A 23,660-nucleotide genomic window follows, 5' to 3' on the forward strand; every position below is an offset into this window, starting at 1 on the left:
AAATAGGAAACTGCGAGATAGAGAATCACTGGAAAAATTTCAGCGAACTCCTGTCGAAATGGCAAGGAGATGAGACATGTCCTCAGGAGAAGATGAATGGATAAGAGACATTTTTATTAATAAGAAGAAGAACTCTTAACTCATCCAACGGAAACTTCTTGCAGAATTTGTCCCACCCCTAGAAGTATAAATGTGGCACCAATCGATGAAAAAAAACATATGAAAAAGACAAATTTTCTATAAGCATCTGTAAGCAAACCTTTTATTCATTTTAATGTAAAAAGGAAACCAACTCCAAATATTGAACGGTGTAACAGTTGTATGAAATGCGGCTGCACATTCTCCAAAGACCACCTGGTGGTGTGTCGAGTAAAAGGCACAATTTGTACCTTCCTTAAATGCAGAGGAAATTTTCCAGACTTTGTAACTCACGCCGTAAAAATGTAAAAACAGTAGATAGTCAAACTGTAATGAAACAGATTGTAATTATCTATCAGAACAACCAGATTTAAATAACAGCTGTGTAAATAAAGAACGTTTTGGAGTAAACGCATGGTCGGAATCCGGACAGAGCGAGAACGATGATTACTCTGTATTAAATGTAAAAGCTATTTTCGATAACCAAGGGAAGGAACTCAAAGGTTAATAAACTCGGAAAAGAACAACAAGTAATCCTCGAAATACAGGTCGACTCCGCCAGCCATGTGAGATTTCTCAAAAAATGTATTCCATGAAATAAAACTAACAAACCCGTACTTGAAGATCTATACGGTGAATTAATTGACGAATGACGTATTCTGTGGATTCACAGATAACACAATAAACATCACTGACAAATTAATCAACCCCATTTTTTCGAACGGATGGTCTCACCTTGAATATCGCTTTTTCTTATCAGAAGGTCACGAGAGAAAGTTTCTAGGAAACTATAATCTGCTAAAAGTGGGAATCGAAATCTCTCAGAAACACTTTCCTCACTACCAGACCAAGAAGAATCGAAAGTCTACTAATTTATTTTAATAGAAAAAAGTGATAGATATTCTAACCAAGTTATTTAAGCAATTAATCCTTCGGAATGGAAAAAAAACAAAAATTACCCACTTTCCTGAACCATTAAAACCACCTAATATAAATTAATTAGTTGATAATGTTGCCTCTCAAATTTCTAACCACTCCACCGGAGACGTCTGATTCACCAAATTGAACTTAAAGAACGCTTATACCCAACTCTCACTAGACAATTTTACTAATAGCCAGTTCAATTTTAGCTTGGTAGGTGGGGACATAACCGGCACATACCAATTTTTAAACGGTTTTTACGGAATTGGTGACGTGCCGAATGAATTCCAGAGAGTCATGGACTCAACAATTGGAAACATTCCTTTTACTAATTGGTACCTCGATGACATTTTGGTTGCTTTACTTTACGGCTCGGAAATTGAAATCAATACTGACCATAAAGCCGTTCTTTCGACACTTTCACCTAACCACATAAATAAGAAAACATATCAAGTTTGTTCAACGAGTGGGGTCGATCGGCTTTTACCGTTCAGTTTTACAAATAAACACCTGGCAAGGAAAGATATAGCTTTGACTGATTTATTTTCAAGAGCACCTTTAAGAAAATCAATCCTATCACATTACAACGAAGAGTTTGTAGTTGCTACAATCAATTAAATCAACAAGTTATTATATCCTAGAGATAACAAAAAAATTGAACTGTAATGCTATCGGATCAAATTTGAAAACATCCGGGATCAAGTTTGAAAGCATCCGGGACAATTCGGCATGAAATACCTCGCCCAGTATATATGGTGGCCTTACATAAACCATCAAGTTTATTTTCACGGAAGAAACTGTTCTCAACGCACAAAAACTGGTAAGAATGTAATATGTATTAGTCCTTGCACCCAAATCAGCAAAATATCATCTTTGTCTGAGCCTAATGAGAAAAAAAATCTCAATTTAGTCGGTCCTTTGGATTCCGTTTGGGGAAAAAATGCATAAATTTTTTAAGCATAGACAGGTTTTCAAAATATCCCTCGGCTAAAATGAAATCTTCCGTTTCATCAAATGCAGTCATTGAATTCCTTCAGGATTAATTTTATTTACACGGCATTCCCTTTTCTACCCGATTCAACCAGGCATCTTGTTTTACTAGCCAGTATTCTGAATTTTTTTTGTGATTACAAAATATTTAAATAAATCTTTTGTTCAGTTGGCGACCATCGCTCGATTGGCTTAGTGGAAAAATTTGTACAGTCTGTAAAAATTAAATTACTAGCAAAGCCTCACGAACATCAAAAACTGATTTCACAACACGCAGTCTCAAAAATTATCTGGAAACTTCGTTCATCTTTCCAACCAAAAATCAAATGTTCACCTTTTCAAATACACTTCAATAGAAAACCAAACACGATCTGGCAATAATTACCCTCTAATAACCTATCCGATGGAATATTAGACAAAAAAATCAATCCTAAGCAAAGGACGGGCACTTGACTGGAACTCTGATGAGCGGGTCGAGGATGGATATAAGGACACTATAATCCCGAAGAAAAACCAGTTTCCGTTGGAGAAAGGCTACGAGCCAGACTACCACTCAGCATCCACGCCTTCATTGTCTCAAATACCATTACAAAGTTCTTTCAAAGGAAATATACCTCAAAAAACTAAGAAGAGCATAAACGGAAACCCTCTTTTATGGAAAATTTAACTAGAAAGTTATAAACGCTTGAAAACTACGGTAGAATTGTCCGACATTTAAATTATCAGAAAATGCGTCATCACTCTTCCGAAACCTAACTCGTCTGCTATTCGTTCCTTTAGAGGAAAAAAATTTTTATGTTACTTTCTGACCCTGATTTTAAAATAGATTCAAATCGGACTAAGAAAACGAAACAAACAACTACCAGAAAAAGAGGCCCGAAGACAAGGCTCCAAACTGAGTTAGCGGCCTCCGATAACGACACAAGGACCAGAGTCTCAAAAATCTCAGCCAAACCGGACAGAAACAGACCTTCACGTGACAAGAAACAGATCACAAACACAGGTTACTTAGCATGCGATTAATCAATGTCAATTCTGTCGGATACCTCAGACATAAGTGATTAGGAAGGGATTGCGGGAGGTTTCCCTTGCAGAGATATGATTAGAGAACGTATCAATTCCGATATTTTTAGAGAACCAGAACCTAATATTCCGACCCTAGACTCACATATAGCTCGGGATACAATAGAAACTGAGATTTTTGATGGCCAAACTTCATCATCGGATTCACTGGAATGCCGAATCAGCGTCATTCCCGCAGGAGGCAGCCGGACTCAACTTCCACCAACCACACAGTCTATAACAACTACAGAGGCCAGACAACCCGGCAGTCCGCCGGATAAACAGGAGACTTCACAAAAAGACGCGAGTAGAGCCTTCCCAATCTGCGACATAATCGATTCTTCAGACGAGAACACGGCTACCCAAGAGTCTTGTAACTACAACAACGTCACCGGTAACGAGTTCAAACTTCGCCGTTCCGGCTGAAATGTAGGACCTCCTCAGTCTAGTGATAAAAGACTTTCTATAGACATTATATATGTCAAGACGAACAGTCAGGAGCAGTGACAAACCCACCCGTTCATCTTCGACCATCATGAATAATCGGGATCTGACGGAACGACATCTTCCCCAACTCCATTGGATGAGAAAATCCCAATTTTCTCGGTACACTCCCTCGACAGTACGGCTAACTCCTCAGACACTTCTTCAGTGGACTTACTATCCCTTTTTCAACAGATCAATCCTCGAAAGTGGCTCTGGACAACTTTAACGAAATCGGAAAAATAGACAGTGAATTGATTAACGCTATTCTGGAAATTTTTAGAAGATGAGAAAAACTGATACAGTAAACTTTTGCCAACTTTCCTTTAATTTAGCTTTTTTACCGATTTGAAATTTGGATCTCTTTGTACACACCTGCACTGCTAAAAAAAGTTTCTTCCTTCTTTGTATTAAATTAGTAACTCTTATGTGGTAAACTCCGTAGAATCTACTCCGACAAACCAGTTAGTAAAATAAATTAATAGCTTATTATATCAAACAATAGTTTTGTTGTGTTATTGATAGTGCTTAACCTAGTGCATATCGAATGTTGTTTGTTAAATTTCCTTCAGCTTCCTTCAGGGAGAAAAGTGTCAGTTACCTTTAATTAAGTATGTAATTTTTTCCGCTATCAAGGGGAATGTTGTGAGTTGCAGTATTTTTATCTTACCATTCTAGATATTTGCAATTTTTTTATAGCTGATACTGACGTTATGACCTTGATGTACTCTTTTTCATCCGCACAGAGAATGCTTACTCACTTTTTCGTGTTTTAACTTTGAGGTTCATCCATTTTTGACTTAGCGTTTTATCTGTACATAAGTAGAATTAGCTGTAAAAAAAAAACATTTTATCGTCGCCTCTACCCGGGAGTATATAATCGGTCGCGTTCTCCGTAAGACGAAGAAAATTCTTTTCATTAGGGAAAAACAGAATAAAGTTTTCGTAAATTTTGCCATTCTCCTCAGAAATAATTAATCGTTTATAAAATTAAAGAAGTTATTGATATGTTTTGGATCTATTAAAAAGATGAAATCAATTATTTGGACGGTTTTCTGATAAACGTATAATTCAGTTTACCCTGCAGATGGTTTTGCCAAACAATTATTTACAGTGTGAATAGATTTTTTTTATCGCCGGTTAAGGAAAGGAACAATAGAAGAAGTTAAATTGCAACCTCGTAATAAGGCGAAGCACCGAATGCTTCGAATGCGGCTCATGTGTCTGAAGTAGGTTTTAGTGAAAAAAATTTCTCCATAAGCTAAGCAGTGGCGTGCGCAGAAATTTTTCTGGGGGGGGGGGTTCGAAAATTTTTGAGAAATTCGCCGACCTTCTTCTTTTGGATCGATCAATTTAAATTTTCTGAGCTCTCCTAAAATAGTATAAGGACTGTATTTTATGAAAAACGTTCAGCGCCGCAGACAATTTTTCCAAAAAAAAACAGGCCAAAAAAGGCGCTTTTAGGCACTTTTTGACTAAGAAATTGCGTTCTTTTTTGGCGCACGCTCTCCCCCTCAAAATTAGTCATTTTGAGGCCCAAGGCACCTTCAGAAAAAATTTTTAAGTTGTTCAGCGAAAAATGGACGTCATAAAACTATACCAAAGGGGGCCAAAAATACCAAAAGAAGACCCCTCTCTCCGCCCTCCTCCCTCTGCACGCTACTGAAGCTAAGTATAAAAACGATGAGAGGTAATTTGCATTTGGTTACCTAGCAATTGAAATAATTAGCTATATTCCCAACGCATTTTCGAATGCTTTGAAGTTTATAGAATTTTTTGACGGTTTGTACAAATTTTGATCAGGCAGGAGCAGCTTTATTCAGCATATATTAAGATTGTTTATTGGCGAGGGAGAGCATTAATGGGCGGGTTGTTCAGCTCATTACGGAAAACTGATGCAATGGTTTTTGCTCAGTTTTCTGGGCCGCTTATTTTTGTGCCTCACCTCAAAAGAAACAATCTTGGATCACGGTTGACCTGGAAACATCTAATTTCGAAAGAGAACCAAAGAATTGTTCAACTAGAAAGCCCTCCTAATTTTTTTTTGCTATTAATTCTATTTATTTTTTAATGGTTTCCAGCCATCTTCGTGAACCCCAACAGGATCTGGGTTCCGGACATCGTCATTGCCAATAGGCAGGACAAGAATCCCATCATTGAGGACGTCACTCAGATACTGGCTGCAGTCACTTATAATGTAAGATACACTTCTCCACCAGGAGTACTAGGGCTTCTGTTTCATATGAAAACTTCAGAAAACAAAGTACTGACATTTTCGAACTTTTCATCCGAACAAACTGATTTTCTGGGCTTTTTTTAAAGTAGTAAGTTAAACTGCTACTAGGATTTTCCAAGGCAAGGTAGCTTTTTTAGGCAAGAATTAGAAACAATCAAAACGCCAAAATTTAGCAGGAACACCAAAAACTTTTGCATGTACAACTTGAAGACATTTAGGTGACATTTTTCATGCGACCATTTTGGCGTCCAACTTTCGGTAATTGAGCGAACTTTCGGCGACATTTTTCGTAACCAGCTTTTAGAATTTTGCGCGAACTTTAGGCAATACTTTGTGTGTGACGTGTTAAGGGCATGGTGTCGTGGTTCAAGCCGATGAGTGTGTCTGTTCAGTGTGAGATGAACACGAGGAACTTCCCCTGGGACACCCAGACATGCATGTTCGCCATCGGATCCTTCAACCACTTCGACAGGGATATAAAGATCTCAATGGGGGTCAGTTCTATTTATGCATCACCTGACTTCCTGCTCCCATCTTAGTTTTACTCCTTCTTATATCGTTTTCATCTAACAATTTTAAAGACATTGAGAGAAGGCACAGTGTTATCAGAAATCAAAACTCTTGCTATTATGACGAGGCCCTGAAAAAAAAGAAAGAAAATGAAAAATTAAGTTCGTTCAATTTTAAATTTTTCTCCCCAGTACAAAAAGCGACACATTCGGCGTCTAGTATCAATTTGTTGGACCTATTACTTAGTTTGGCGCCATTCAACTTAGAGTGGTATGATAATTTTGTTTGCTAACAAACGTTTCATAAGGATTGAATGCCTGGAAAATGGCTGATTTAACTGAATTTTGAAAAAAAAACTATTTTTTTTTGCTCTCGGTGTTTTTCTTTTATAGACAATTTTTTAACCAGCCATTTTTAGCGGAAACCTTTTCAATATATCTGAAAACTATTGATGCTCTGCGCCCAAAGTTCTTTGTTCGACTTTTCAAGAAAATGAGGAGTATGTACGCTCGGAATGGTTTTTTTTTATTCTTTACTCCCTTGATTCCTTGATCTGCATGGGCCCAACCATTTTTCCACACGCAAAACTTAATATTTGATATTATCAGCTGAAAATTCATAGTTTTCGCAAACTTAATTTATCAAGAACTGTTCGAAAACAATTAAAGGGCTTTCGGAATATTCAGGGTTTTGCTTTGATACGAGCAGGCTTGTTAAATTATATTGCACTTTCGATCATTTTTGTACAGTTATGGAATCTCAAAAGTTGCCATTTTTGTCAATTTGGTCGAATTAAAATTTGATGTTTCGGCCGACTAAAGTATTTGCGACAAAAAACTATTCTGAATTGAATTGATGCCATTCGGTTAAAAATAAGACGATGCCATAATAAAACTTAATCGCTTTGTACCTTACGTTGCGCGTGGGAGGAGCTGGAGGAGGAAAAGAACGATTTTTTTTGAATTATTTTTTTAATGATTTTATTATTTATGTACCCAAATTTTTTAATCAGCGTTAAATAGCAGTCAAATTATTCAAGACTTCGCCTTGAAACGATCAGTTGCATTTCTTTGAGTTTGCTTTCAAACTAAAAGTTGCCACTTTGTATTGTAAAAACACTCATTTCAAAATGCAAACATTACAAATACTCGGACCCATTTTCAGATGGTTATAGCCAGCGATTTAATGTTATACCCCGTAAATTTTGTTCAAATCTTTTAATAATTTTTGAGACTATCCTTTTTTGTCCCAACTTCACCCCCCCCCCCCCAAAATACAAAAAAAATCTAAATTTTCAGTTTTATTTGTTTTTCTGGATAACTTATAAGTTAAAACAGCACTTTATAGCTTTCAAGAAACTACTTCAATAATAAACAGGGGCGGATTTAAGGGGAGGCGGGGGGGGGGGGGCGGACGCTCCCCCCTCAGGGATTCGACCCCCTGCCGACCCAAAGGGTCCCCCCTTTGATACTTTTTCAGAAATCCATTTTTGGCCGCCCGACGCTAAAATTTTTCTAAAGGCGCCTTAGGCGCCAATATATACTAACTTTGAGGGGGAGCGCGCGCTAAAAAAAAACGCGATTTTTTTGTCATAATTGTTCAAAAAGTCCCCAAAAACGGCTTTTTTGACTGTTTTTTCAACACTTTGCCTGCGGCGCAGAAAATTTAGCCAAAATAGGGTCAAAACAGTGTTTTGGGAGAGCTCGAAAAATCAATTTGGTCGACCTAAAAAAGAAAAAGGTCGTCAAAATTTTGGAACATTTTTTGAAAATCCGCCCCCCCCCCCTCGAGAAAATCCTAGATCCTCCCCTGATAAAAAATATCGCCACTGAAAATTTGCCAATAAGAGGAACAATTTCATGCCATGACTGTTTTTTTAGCTTCATCTATAGTATTCATTTTTCAACAAAGAAAAAGTATTGTTATCTTTCCTAGGTTTTGAGAAAAAAAATTGTTCTGAATAGTTTCAGCTTAGTATGACCACCCAAAAGTGAAAGATGGAACAAAAGTTTAATCGAGCTTCCATGTTTCAAACTTGAGACAAAATTGCCAGAAGATACTTGTACCAGAAACAGATTTTGCGAAATTATCTTGAAGAGCAAAGAAGACCTGATTGTGTCTGGTTCTCGGAGAAAATTCAAATTAGTTCATTTTTTTTAGAAAAGTCGCGAGGAGCAAAAATTGGTATGCGTAACACAATGAAGCACTGTAGAAAATAGCATTTGTAGTTTTCATGGGTTAATTTAGTTAAACAGTACGCCGTAAACATTAGAGTTGCAACTTGAAAACCTGTGGCTGGTCTTGCAGTAAGGTGCCACATCAAGTTCGATATGTTATATATTTTCTCAGAAAGTGTCCATAGCGACTTCTAACGAGGTAAATTGTATTCCAGAAGATCCCATAAGCTTAATCAACGAATTGCATTTCGACATTCCCAATAATACTTAATTTGAAATTTGTAAAAAAAGATAATTGAACTTCAGATAAACATTTTTTTGCATTATTTTCCAATCTCATATCTTCGAGGGAGCATTTAAAACGCAGAGTCACTCATGCACGGTCACTCAAGTCATTTTATTGTTGGTTACTTATGAAAAAAATAAATACTTCGCAAGGATAAAATTAAGAGAACAAACAAAGCTCAAAGTGACATTTTTGCAAACCTCCTGCATCATAATTGCATCAAACCAAGTATGAACTTTCAAAACTATATCTTAATATCTTCATCCTCACACCATGCTTATCTGCAAACTTGTTCCTTCTAAAAAAATGAGATACATGTGAACTGAATGATATTTCAGGCCATCTCAACAGGAGTAAACTTAATAGAGCACCCCGAGTGGAGTCTGGTGGGCACCACTCCCCGAAACAAGTGGATCCCCATCCATGACCACGTGACCAACCAGGTGCAACAGAAGAATGGCATCTACTTCGAGGTCTACTTCGCCCGCAAGCCCCGCTTCTACGTCATCATCATAGTCGTGCCCACCATCCTCATCAGGCACTTGCATTCTTCCGCCAATTTTGAATGCCATACAATACATCAAAGATGTTCTGTATGGCTTTCTCATAAAACTTTCTTTTCAGCTTTCTAATTTTTAAACACTAGGCTTGAAAGTAGGAAGTTTTGACTGAAAATAAAAACATTTTTTATTCAACAAACTATGCATTTCTCAAAAATCACCAGATTTAACTTCCTTCAGTGAAAAACCATTCCTAGCTAATTTTTAAGATAATTACAATGCGTTTATTTAACAATCGGAAAGATCTCAATACTACCTCAAATCCATTTGACATAAGAAGGCAAAAAAACTTGACTATTGCAACCTGTCAAACTTAGGATGTTAACAGCAATTATTTTGGCGGAAGTGGAAGTGCGTGATGCTGTGTGGTTAGTCTGGTGTCGATGTTCGTGTTTCTGCTGCCGAACAGCTCAAGTGAGAAGATCACCTTCAGCATGTCCATGATGCTCTCCTTCTACATTAACCTGCTCACTGTGGCCAACAACATCCCCAACACCAGCAAACACTACCCCTACATCGGCTACTACTACCTCATGTGCATCTTCCTCATCGCCTCCTCCCTCTTTCAGGTGAGTGGTGCACACCTCACATCCAACATGGTCTGCGAGCAGATGCCCCAAGTCAAGTGATGAAAACGAAATTAAATAAAACAAAACTTACTGAAGATGATACTAAACGATTATCTGAAAAAAGTGTCCTAGATGGAAAGCAAAAATGTTTTATTATGTCATAAGCAGTCGCATTGCGAAGCCAAACTGTATAGTTTTTCCAGAAGCACAAAAAACATGTTCAGATTCCATCTAAATTTCAACTTTCTAACCTGTTGTGCTATGCGGATATGAAAACCCCAAGCCGTTTTTTAATCTTCAAAAATCAAAAAATTAACCAGAAAAAAAACTTTTTCAGTCGCCGAAGATTTTAATGTTTGAAACGCTAAAAGCTTAGGGTCTCAGCTTTTTTTTTGAGCTTTTTAATGTTTTTAGAACAAAAAAATTATATTCATATTAACACACTAAAACTTTTACTGTGGTTTTTGAAAAGTGTCAGCAGACAATCTTATGACTTATAGTGTGACAGTGTGACTAATCATAGCTTTAAAGATAGATAATTGTTCGATTTCAGACAGCTCTGACGTTGACGATGCACTTCAAGTACTCGGACACGAGTCGAGCCCCCCTTTGGCTGCGCACCTGTGTGTTCCGCACCATGCAACTCATCCTAAAGATAAAGTTCCTCCGTCATACTCTGCCGGGAGACCTGGCGGACTGTGGGGACAAGGGACAGGGCAATGTCAGTGTCATGACCAACGAGATCGCATCCCCAAAACCAGCCTTGCTCAACATCAAGCAAGTATTATTTCATGATGCATATGAGCTGTAATAATGGTTCATTATCAATAATTAACAATAATTGTCAATCAATAATTATCAATAATTGTTATGAAGTTTCTAAATTTTCCTTTTATTGCACATAGGATAATAGTTCTTTTCTTTGCAGATATTTGAATAATATTTTCTCGAAACCTTATTTATATTGTGCCTATGTTCAGGGGCGGATCTAGGGGAGAGGGGATGACACCTCTTTCTGCTCACTATTTCTAGGTACTTTTAAACAACACGCATCTTCGGCGGACCGATACTAAAATTTTTAAGGGCGCCTTTGGCGCTTTTATACTGACTTTGACGGGGAGCGCGTGACGAAAGACTTTTTGGACTGCTTTTAAAAAAAAATTGACTGTGGCATCTAACAAAATTTTTTTGAGAAAGCTCTGTTTTGAAAATCAACTTGATCGACCTCAAAAACAATAGTCAATCAATTTTTCTATTTTGTTTTTGAAAATCAGCCCCTCTCCAAAGAAAAACCTAAATGCACTCCGGCCTATATTGGTGATTGTGGAGAGACGAAACACTGGAAAAATAATATTAGCAACTTAAATTGAAACTATATTTATGTGTAATATTAAAATGATCACGTTTGATGAGTTTGAAAAAAAAACATCAAAATGTTTTTTCTCTAATTACAATAGCGATTTTCGACGTTTGGTTAACAGTAGGAAGATGGGAGATGCATCTACGCCCTCCGAGCTGCAGCTGAAACGTCTGCTCAATATACTCGGAAAGTTCGACTCATACCGATATGAGTTCGACAAGCGACAACACAACAAGCAGAAACAGTCGTCAGTGATAGCCGAGTGGCAGCTCATTGCCAAAGTACTCGACATCATCATCGGGTGTATATTCTTCACTGTCGCCAGTATTCTCAGTGTCGTATGTGTAATGATGTCCAAACATGGTCCATGAATAATGCAAAAATGTCAACAAAAACGGCGGACAAAATAGACTTTCGAACGCATCAAAACAAAACAGAATTTTTGAGTTAGATTTCAACACGCATGGAAAGCCTTTGAATCTTTAGATTATTTATTTTTTATTTTGCACTTAAGAATTTAAAAATCAGATATAAGCTCAGTGCTGATTTTAATCTTTTCCATAAACCCCGGAAGAGAGGGACAATCTGCGCTATTTCATATGAGCTTCAATTGTAACTGATTTGATCTTCATTAAAACAATAAAAAAAATTTATTTGAGTTGGCTTTGTCCTCAAAATTTTTTCAAGAGATGAACAGATGCTAGAAAGAGTCATTTCTCTTATCAATGAAGTTTTTATTTGGATCAATTTTTGAGAAATTTAGTTTTGAAGGCGTGTCATAATTAGTTTCAGAGGTGTTCTTGTAATGGAAATTTTCTCGCAGACAACACAAATAATTTTATTTATGAGCTCAACTTATCGATGAGCGTGATCTGTTTTTTATGCCGCGGAAAAACGACAGATAAAATAAATGAAAAAGATCTGGCATTCAAAAAAGACATATAACTGGTTTTCAAAAATTATATATGCGTTATTTTGCACTGAGGATCAAAATAAGCCAACTAAAAGACTATTCCAGCAATTATTGTTTCGACTTTAAAGAAAAACTGGAATATTTATGCTTGGTGTGGTTTTTTTTATTCACTCAATTTTCGGCGATGGAAATCAATAGTTTTTTTCTTATTTTAAATCTATTGAAGATGTCGACTCTATGAAATCAAATGTGAAAAGATATTTTATGTAAAATGGGAGTTTCAAGCTTGGCCATCCTCTGAACTATCTTATGCGCACTTTAAAGATTTTATTCATAATGCTGAAAACGTAACGCGAGTAATGAATACTTGGCGAATTATCCCTCAGAACAAAATAGTTCCAAATTTAATTGAGGCTAACTGATCGGTAGTGATAATTTCGTACGACTCCAACTTTGACATTGTCCGAAATGTTTAACTTTTCAATATTTAATTTGCCCAAAATCTATTCGATATAGATTAACTAACAGCCGAAACATTCAGGGCTTTGCCCTGATATAAGAGAAGTCTTGTTTTGGAAATATGACCCTTACAATCTGTGCACAATTTCATCATGAGCAATTATGTTACCACTGAATATTGTTGAAAATTTTTTAAGGTCTGCATCGCAAAACGAAAAAGACCATTTATTGACGCCAGATCGATAAATTTTTCGATTATTTTTTCTGTTGTTTTTCCGCGCCATAAAAAGTATTTAAGCTTATCAGCTTCACAAACAAAAAGTTTGAGGTTATAGCTTCAAAATTTTTGAGCTGTTTGCGACTTGATTAAAACTATCCAGACATAACCCATGAAACTTGAAACTTAATTCGCGTTTTTCTCAATTTGACTTGACTTTAAAAAAATCTTAAGATTTTAGCAGAATTATTGAAGTGCATATAATATCTTTCACAAAATTCGGGCCCAAAGTTTTACCTCTAAAATGGAAATTCAATTTTTACGCCAAAAATAGCATGTCAAATAATAAAGAAAATATATCCTAGTGAGTTTGTTGCGCCGCACAAAACAATTTAAGAAGGACACCCGCATTTAAGAAAAGTGAAAACAAATCGATTATAATGGAGTTTCGCGGTCTAAAATGTTGTAAATATAATCAATTCTCATGTTACGTTCAGACAACAAAATTGGACTGAAATGGATTTAAATCCGTTTTTTCTTGCCAAAACAAAATGCATTATAGTTCATTTCGAATCCATTATAATGGATTTTATAATAAGTAGGAAATCAAATTAAAATGGATTTATCAAATGCGTGATGAAGAAACTTTGCAAAGCAAGTGTACGACCAAATCCATTTCAAAACCTTATCTCAAATAGCAAAAAATTCCGTTGAGCTCTATCCCCCCCTCCGAGAACGTTTTCCCTTTGATCCCCTTCAATCCCCCTAATGTTTGCCCCTTTGCTTCCCTCTCCCCACTGAACCCCCACCCCCCACCTGAACATCCCCTCCCCCACCTGAACAATCCCCCCAACTGAACAACCCCCCACCTAAACACCCCCCACCTGAACCCAGCCCCTCCCCCACCTGAACCCAACCCATTCCCCACCTGAACCCACACCCTCCTCCATCTGAACCCCCCCCCCCCCACCTGAACCCCTCCCCCCACCTGAACCCACCCCTCCCCCACTTGAACCCACTAACCCTTCCCCCACTGAACCCCCCCCCACCTTAACACACCTTTCCCCTACCTGAACCTACGTGGGGGCGGGTTGGGTTTGTTGTAACTGGGCAAACGCTAGGGGGGGTTATGTTGAGTAACATAAAAAAGTAACAAAAATATCCAAGTTAGGTAGAAAAAAATTAAATTGAACAACAAGTAACCAACGTAACAACGGAACCAATTTTAGTTTAAAACTTGGAAAAGACATTATGTGCGTTGAAATTCGCATCTCAGTGAAGTGGCAAAAAATCGATTATAATTTAGTTTCATAGCCAGTGTCCACAAAAGTGAAAAAAAATTGATTATAATGGATGATAAAAGGATTTTGTTGCCTCGAAAAATAGCAATATTATGATCCATTTTTAAATGATTATAATTGATTTGATTTCACTTTTGTGGACACTGACAAGGAAATTCAATTATGATCGATTTTTGTTCATGGAACTCCAATGCGGGCACAATATCTAAAAAATTGTGTATTTTAATTTATTTTTGTTAGATAGACCAAAAGAATCCTTTTTACTCTATAAAACATCATTTTTATTTATGTTTCATCCACTTGAATTTTTTTTGTTGCGTAAGAGGTTCAAAATGAGATAGTTTTGTTAGAATTTGACGTATGTAGTTTTGGCGTATTTTCTGATTGACTAATAAATTCAAAATTGATCAGTTTTGGGGTAAAAGCAGGCGTTTTAATTTCTAGACTTTCTCGTTTCCCCTAATATTTCAAACCAGCACTGTAAGCCAGAACACTAGACCACACGGCTAGAACACAACGTTTTTAATTTGCTATTTTTTCGTCCTCATCTTCATCCACTGAACCTCAATGCGAAAAGTTAAACTAGAAATATATATTTAATCATGTCAATTTAAGAGAGTTAAGTATTTTAGTAGCAGCATGGAACACAACTAACACCTTTTGCACCAGGTGTTTCAGTTGGAATTTCCCAGATTAGAGTTTAATATTGAAAAAAAAACGAAACCTTTTTTCTATGTCGATCATTTTGATTTGCCGAGATCTCCGAAAACACTATAAGGACCCTGTTTAGCAAGCATATAGTTTCTGCTCAGCTGGCAAATTTTTGAAAAAACAGGGTAAAAACAACGACAATTTGAGAACTTTTAAAATATGTTGGACAAAACAATGTTTTTTCGGCGAGCACTCACCTCTCAAATTTAGTTATGTTGGCGCCGAAATTGGAAACTCGCGTAAAAAATACCAAAGGAGAAGCCTTCGGAAAAATTTGACAGCCAGAATTGAGGGAGGCCTGTCCATCTCCCCTCATCTTTGGCACACTACTGCACTTAGATTTTGTTGCAGCAAAAAAAAACATGAAATTAGTTTTATTTACACAAAGAACAAGCTATTTTTTATCTAATAGAAGCAAACTGCTGAAAACCATGGAATAACTGCATTTGAATTGTTGAGAGGCAAAAAAACAAAAACGCTTCTCAGCATTCTCTCAATGAAAAATTATTGTCAGAGAAACTGATTCCATTCGGAACAAATAATATTGAAAAGTTTTCTTTTTCTCTTGAAATTATTTTTTATCGGCTAATTTGTTTGATGCTAATGATCTTTAAAACTAGTAATTGATGTGCGAACTTGCTTTTGCACTCCTTCCCTTATTGGAACTCAAAAACTTAGCTTTTATGATTTTTTAGAATTCCTACAAAATGTTCGATTTGTAAGATTTAAGAACAAAATTTTTCCAACAAAAATTATGTACTTGTGTCTTTTTGAAATCATTAAAAATTCTATCTATGCTAAAAAAGCACTTCAGCTTCTTTTTTCTGAGATTTAAGCCTCAAATTATAACTGAGTGGGGTTCAATGGAAGATAAATTATCTCAACAAAAATTATCTGGAAAGATTTTAGATATCTTGTGAGAATAAAGAGAAGAAAATTGTTATTAGTAATTAAATTGAACAACAAGTAACCAACGTAACAACGTAACCAATTTTAGTTTAAAACTTGGAAAAGACATTATGTGCGTTGAAATTCGCATCTCTGTAAAGTGGCAAAAAATCGATTATAATTTAGTTTCATAGTCAGTGTCCACAAAAGTGAAAAAAAATTGATTATAATGGGTGATAAAAGGATTTTTTGCCTCGAAAAATAGCAATATTATGATCCATTTTTAAATGATTATAATCGATTTAATTTCACTTTTGTGGACACTGACAAGGAAATTCAATTATGATCGATTTTTGTTCATGGAACTCCAATGCTGGCACAATATCTAAAAAATTGTATAATTTAATTTATTTTTGTTAGATAGACCAAAAGAATCCTTTTTACTCTATAAAACATCATTTTTATTTATGTTTCATCCACTTGAATTTTTTTTGTTGCGTAAGAGGTTCAAAATGAGATAGTTTTGTTAGAATTTGCCATACGTAGTTTTGGCGTATTTTCTGATTGACTAATAAATTCAAAAATGATCCGTTTTGAGGTAAAAGTAGGCGTTTTAATTTCTAGACTTTTTCGTTTCCCCTAATAATTCAAACCAGCACTGTAAACCAGAACACTAGACCACACGGCTAGAACACAAAGTTTTTAATTTGCTATTTTTTCGTCCTCATCTTCATCCACTGAACCTGAATGCGAAAAGTCAAACTAGAAATATATATTTAATCATGTCAATTTAAGAGAGTTGAATGTTTTAGTAGCAGCATGGAACACAACTAACACCTTTTGCACCAGGTGTTTTGGTTGGAATTTCCCAGATTAGAGTTTATTATTGAAAAAAAAACGAAACCTTTTTTTTAGGTCGATCATTTTGATTTGCCGAGATCTCCGAAAACAGTATGAGGACCCTGTTTAGCAAGCATAAAGTTTCTGCGCAGCTGGCAAATTTTTGAAAAAACAGGGTAAAAACGACAATTTGAGAACTTTTAAAATATGTTGGACAAAACAATGTTTTTTCGGCGAGCACTCACCTCTCAAATTTAGTTATGTTGGCGCCGAAATTGGAAACTCGCGTAACAAATACCAAAGGGGAACCCTTCGGAAAGATTTGACAGCCAGAATTGAGGGAGGCCGGTCCATCTCCCCTCATCTTTGGCACACTGCTGCACTTAGATTTTGTTGCAGCAAAAAAAAACATGAAATTAGTTTTATTTACACAAAGAACAAGCTATATTAGCCGAAATAATTTCTCTTGAAATTATTTCTTATCGGCTATTTTGTTTGTTGCTAATGATCTTTAAAACTAGTAATTGATGTGCGCACTTGCTTTTGCACTCCTTCCCTTATTCGAACTCAAAAACTTAGCTTTTATGATTTTTTAGAAATCCTACAAAATGTTCGATTTGTAAGATTTAAGAACAAAATTTTTCCAACAAAAATTATGTACTTGTGTTTTATTGAAATCATTAAAAATTCTATCTATGCTAAAAAATTATTGTCAGAGAAACTGATTCCATTCGGAACAAATATTATTGAAAAGTTTTCTTTTTCTCTTGAAATTATTTTTTATCGGCTAATTTGTTTGATGCTAATGATCTTTAAAACTAGTAATTGATGTGCGAACTTGCTTTTGCACTCCTTCCCTTATTGGAACTCAAAAACTTTGCTTTTATGATTTTTTAGAATTCCTACAAAATGTTCGATTTGTAAGATTTAAGAACAAAATTTTTCCAATAAAAATTATGTACTTGTGTCTTTTTGAAATCATTAAAAATTCTATCTATGCTAAAAAAGCACTTCAGCTTCTTTTTTCTGAGATTTAGGCCTCAAATCATAACTGAGTGGGGTTCAATGGAAGATAAGTTATCTCAACAAAAATTATCTGGAAAGATTTTAGATATCTTGTGAGAATAAAGAGAAGAAAATTGTTATTAGTAATTAAATTGAACAACAATTAACCAACGTAACAACGTAACCAATTTTAGTTTAAAACTTGGAAAAGACATTATGTGCGTTGAAATTCGCATCTCTGTAAAGTGGCAAAAAATCGATTATAATTTAGTTTCATAGTCAGTGTCCACAAAAGTGAAAAAAAATTGATTATAATGGATGATAAAAGGATTTTGTTGCCTCGAAAAATAGCAATATTATGATCCATTTTTAAATGATTATAATCGATTTAATTTCACTTTTGTGGACACTGACAAGGAAATTCAATTATGATCGATTTTTTGTTCATGGAACTCCAATGCTGGCACAATATCTAAAAAATTGTATAATTTAATTTATTTTTGTTAGATAGACCAAAAGAATCCTTTTTACTCTATAAAACATCATTTTTATTTATGTTTCATCCACTTGAATTTTTTTTGTTGCGTAAGAGGTTCAAAATGAGATAGTTTTGTTAGAATTTGACGTACGTAGTTTTGGCGTATTTTCTGATTGACTAATAAATTCAAAAATGATCCGTTTTGAGGTAAAAGTAGGCGTTTTAATTTCTAGACTTTTTCGTTTCCCCTAATAATTCAAACCAGCACTGTAAACCAGAACACTAGACCACACGGCTAGAACACAAAGTTTTTAATTTGCTATTTTTTCGTCCTCATCTTCATCCACTGAACCTGAATGCGAAAAGTCAAACTAGAAATATATATTTAATCATGTCAATTTAAGAGAGTTAAATGTTTTAGTAGCAACATGGAACACAACTAACACCTTTTGCACCAGGTGTTTCGATTGGAATTTCCCAGATTAGAGTTTATTATTGAAAAAAAAAACGAAACCTTTTTTTTAGGTCGATCATTTTGATTTGCCGAGATCTCCGAAAACAGTATGAGGACCCTGTTTAGCAAGCATAAAGTTTCTGCGCAGCTGGCAAATTTTTGAAAAAACAGGGTAAAAACGACAATTTGAGAACTTTTAAAATATGTTGGACAAAACAATGTTTTTTCGGCGAGCACTCACCTCTCAAATTTAGTTATGTTGGCGCCGAAATTGGAAACTCGCGTAACAAATACCAAAGGGGAACCCTTCGGAAAGATTTGACAGCCAGAATTGAGGGAGGCCGGTCCATCTCCCCTCATCTTTGGCACACTGCTGCACTTAGATTTTGTTGCAGCAAAAAAAAACATGAAATTAGTTTTATTTACACAAAGAACAAGCTATATTAGCCGAAATAATTTCTCTTGAAATTATTTCTTATCGGCTAATTTGTTTGATGCTAATGATCTTTAAAACTAGTAATTGATGTGCGCACTTGCTTTTGCACTCCTTCCCTTATTCGAACTCAAAAACTTAGCTTTTATGATTTTTTAGAAATCCTACAAAATGTTCGATTTGTAAGATTTAAGAACAAAATTTTTCCAACAAAAATTATGTACTTGTGTTTTATTGAAATCATTAAAAATTCTATCTATGCTAAAAAATTATTGTCAGAGAAACTGATTCCATTCGGAACAAATATTATTGAAAAGTTTTCTTTTTCTCTTGAAATTATTTTTTATCGGCTAATTTGTTTGATGCTAATGATCTTTAAAACTAGTAATTGATGTGCGAACTTGCTTTTGCACTCCTTCCCTTATTGGAACTCAAAAACTTAGCTTTTATGATTTTTTAGAATTCCTACAAAATGTTCGATTTGTAAGATTTAAGAACAAAATTTTTCCAATAAAAATTATGTACTTGTGTCTTTTTGAAATCATTAAAAATTCTATCTATGCTAAAAAAGCACTTCAGCTTCTTTTTTCTGAGATTTAAGCCTCAAATCATAACTGAGTGGGGTTCAATGGAAGATAAGTTATCTCAACAAAAATTATCTGGAAAGATTTTAGATATCTTGTGAGAATAAAGAGAAGAAAATTGTTATTAGTAATTAAATTGAACAACAATTAACCAACGTAACAACGTAACCAATTTTAGTTTAAAACTTGGAAAAGACATTATGTGCGTTGAAATTCGCATCTCTGTAAAGTGGCAAAAAATCGATTATAATTTAGTTTCATAGTCAGTGTCCACAAAAGTGAAAAAAAATTGATTATAATGGATGATAAAAGGATTTTGTTGCCTCGAAAAATAGCAATATTATGATCCATTTTTAAATGATTATAATCGATTTAATTTCACTTTTGTGGACACTGACAAGGAAATTCAATTATGATCGATTTTTGTTCATGGAACTCCAATGCTGGCACAATATCTAAAAAATTGTATAATTTAATTTATTTTTGTTAGATAGACCAAAAGAATCCTTTTTACTCTATAAAACATCATTTTTATTTATGTTTCATCCACTTGAATTTTTTTTGTTGCGTAAGAGGTTCAAAATGAGATAGTTTTGTTAGAATTTGACGTACGTAGTTTTGGCGTATTTTCTGATTGACTAATAAATTCAAAAATGATCCGTTTTGAGGTAAAAGTAGGCGTTTTAATTTCTAGACTTTTTCGTTTCCCCTAATAATTCAAACCAGCACTGTAAACCAGAACACTAGACCACACGGCTAGAACACAAAGTTTTTAATTTGCTATTTTTTCGTCCTCATCTTCATCCACTGAACCTGAATGCGAAAAGTCAAACTAGAAATATATATTTAATCATGTCAATTTAAGAGAGTTAAATGTTTTAGTAGCAACATGGAACACAACTAACACCTTTTGCACCAGGTGTTTCGGTTGGAATTTCCCAGATTAGAGTTTATTATTGAAAAAAAAAACGAAACCTTTTTTTTAGGTCGATCATTTTGATTTGCCGAGATCTCCGAAAACACTATGAGGACCCTGTTTAGCAAGCATAAAGTTTCTGCGCAGCTGGCAAATTTTTGAAAAAACAGGGTAAAAACGACAATTTGAGAACTTTTAAAATATGTTGGACAAAACAATGTTTTTTCGGCGAGCACTCACCTCTCAAATTTAGTTATGTTGGCGCCGAAATTGGAAACTCGCGTAACAAATACCAAAGGGGAACCCTTCGGAAAGATTTGACAGCCAGAACTGAGGGAGGCCGGTCCATCTCCTCTCATCTTTGGCACACTGCTGCACTTAGATTTTGTTGCAGCAAAAAAAAACATGAAATTAGTTTTATTTACACAAAGAACAAGCTATATTAGCCGAAATAATTTCTCTTGAAATTATTTCTTATCGGCTAATTTGTTTGATGCTAATGATCTTTAAAACTAGTAATTGATGTGCGCACTTGCTTTTGCACTCCTTCCCTTATTCGAACTCAAAAACTTAGCTTTTATGATTTTTTAGAAATCCTACAAAATGTTCGATTTGTAAGATTTAAGAACAAAATTTTTCCAACAAAAATTATGTACTTGTGTCTTATTGAAATGATTAAAAATTCTATCTATGCTAAAAAAGCACTTAAGCTTCTTTTTTCTGAGATTTAAACCTCAAATCATAACTGAGTGGGGTTCAATGGAAGATAAGTTATCTCAACAAGAATTATCTGGAAAGATTTTTGATATCTTGTGAGAATAAAGAGAAGAAAATTGATATTAGTAATTTTTAACAGACTTGGAAGGTTACCTAAAGTATTGCGAGATTTAAAAATTGTTAAAACTTTACGAAACCAAATTTTTTTCAAAGCAAGTGAAAATATTGTAATTCTTTCTATGAAAAAATGGTCTTGCAGCCTGCTGCAATCATTAGAAAAAAATCATAAGCCATGTCTACAAAAGCATGTAAACTTATACTTTTTCCAAACAAGTCTTAAATCTTAAATCATGCCTGAGTGCGTTTCAATACGAGAAATCGAATGATTTTTTAATACGAGAAATCGAAAGATTTTTTACCGATATTTTATCATGTTTTCTCAATTTGACAAACGCTGCTAGCAATTTTTTTTTCCTTCAAAGGCGTATTGAGATACTGGCTATTCGATAGAAGTTCTGCAGAAAATATCTACGAGAACATAATCAACAAAAAGGTGTTTTTTTCTATTTTAGAAATTTTGTTCTTGCAATAAAAAAGACTCTGGAAAGACAAAAGACTCGTGTTGAAAAAAAAGGAAATTTAATCTGAGATTTTATCTTGTTTGAACCTTTTTACGCGCTTTTTTTCCAATAGGAAGCAATAAACTGTGCGTATAAATTTGCTAATAGGCATCATTGCTTTTTTCCCAGCTTGGCCACTCTAAAACTGGAAAGTCAATATCATGTTATTTGAAAACTAAGTCGTCAAAAGCTCTCCTAGACATTTATTCCATTAATTCATTATTTTCAAGAAAAACAAAAACTTCCAAATTACAATTTTTAACAAATATCATTGCCCATTTTGATCAAAACTTTTTTCTGGGTGAGATTATATTATGCTTTATTTTTCATTTCGTATTAGAGGAGCAGTTGAAAAATCTTGACTTGTGTCTTTCCACTTCTTTACTTCCTTAATTTCCTCAAAACAAATGAATTTTTTAATGGCAAATACAAATTGCACTACAGTTTGGGGAATAATTATATTTTATATCACGCAGAGTAGTTCGAAACATCTAGTGACAGAAATGGCTTCCGCAGTGCATCGGACATGGATTCATCTGGAAACCTTTCCATAAAAACTCATTCTCCTTCCCCGGGTTGACCTCCATACACCGAAAATGGTTATCATACAATTCCATACATCAAGTGTGTGGAAAAATGCTTGTCATACAATTTTCATACAATTTCTAAAAATGGTTGAAAACTGGTATAAACTTATTTCTGTGGCTGTTTGATTCTTTTAAAACAGTCTGGTGATAAAAAACTGAGGTTCTCGTTTTTTGAAAAAAATGCTTATCATACAATTCCCATATATGGAAATTGTATGACTGGCAATTTTTTGAAAATTTGGCCCAAATTTTTTTTGTTTTTTTTTTTTCAACCGCAAATCGAATTTCGTACGCAAAAAAACATTTTTCGAAAAAAATTTTTTGCATGCAAAATTTATTATTTTGTGTGCATAACGTAGTCCTGGATACGATAAAATTGGAGTCCTGATAACTTGAAAATTCAAAAATTTAAAATAATCATCATTAAAAAATTTTGCCAAAAAATAAAAGTTCGTTACTTTTGTTATATCAATTGTGAAAAACAGCCTAATTCAGGTCGCTAGCTATGCATTGTAAATGCAAGACCGTCCAACTTTTGGTGTTTTGAGTAACCAAGGTCTTTGTCACTGATGATCGGTCGCAAACGCAACCGAAAATTTTTCAGAAACAAAATTTAGAAAGAAAAAAATCAAAATTTTTGGTTTATGGAAAAACACCTATCATACAATTTTCATATATGGAAAAATGTTTATCATAGAGATTTCATACAATGTTCTGTACGTATGGCATTGTATGGAATTGTATGACAAGAAGTTTTTCATAAATGGAAATTGTATGATTAGAAGTTTTGGTCAACCCGGGTCCTTTGTCATAAGATCAGAATGGTTCAGTTTTTTGCAAATCTAGTTCATGTTCTATTATTTCTGATTTTTTTCTACTGTCATGTCATATCAGCATTACAGTTTGAATCCGATTGTCTCAACAGTCTGTTCAACTGTGAGATCCGAGTGCCGAAACAGTTCGGCAAACAACTCCTCACTATGTACTATACAGGAGTATCCGAGTCTATCTGTCACTACAGAGCATCGATGATCAAGGCACATTCCCACATGTATTGCACCAAAGGAAATTTTTGTGGGCTGATTTTGGACAATTCTGATGTTACTCATGTGAAAATTGAACATTTCGAAGATGTGAAAATGTGTGAAGTGTTTGGAAGGTCAAAGAAAAAGTGCGAGTTAGTTTTTAATTGAATTTTTTAAATTTAATAGTTCATGAACCACAGGTTTTGCTATAAGCGTATAT

General features: G+C 34.8%; 1 protein-coding gene across 1 annotated transcript in view; it reads left to right on the forward strand.

Moving 5' to 3' along the window:
* LOC134856760 (neuronal acetylcholine receptor subunit alpha-3-like) overlaps positions 1 to 11,950 on the forward strand; it is a 16,615-nt gene extending 4,665 nt beyond the window's left edge. Inside the window, exons 4-9 of the mRNA XM_063873029.1 lie at positions 5,676 to 5,791; positions 6,181 to 6,324; positions 9,142 to 9,341; positions 9,737 to 9,932; positions 10,486 to 10,709; positions 11,414 to 11,950. Coding sequence (XP_063729099.1) covers positions 5,676 to 5,791; positions 6,181 to 6,324; positions 9,142 to 9,341; positions 9,737 to 9,932; positions 10,486 to 10,709; positions 11,414 to 11,663 — 1,130 coding nt within the window. The 3' untranslated portion in view covers positions 11,664 to 11,950. The remainder of the gene's footprint in view (positions 1 to 5,675; positions 5,792 to 6,180; positions 6,325 to 9,141; positions 9,342 to 9,736; positions 9,933 to 10,485; positions 10,710 to 11,413) is intronic.
* Positions 11,951 to 23,660: the final 11,710 nt, after the last annotated feature.

The sequence above is a fragment of the Symsagittifera roscoffensis genome, chromosome 1 (assembly GCF_963678635.1).
Source record: "Symsagittifera roscoffensis chromosome 1, txSymRosc1.1, whole genome shotgun sequence".
NCBI lineage: Eukaryota > Metazoa > Xenacoelomorpha > Acoela > Convolutidae > Symsagittifera > Symsagittifera roscoffensis.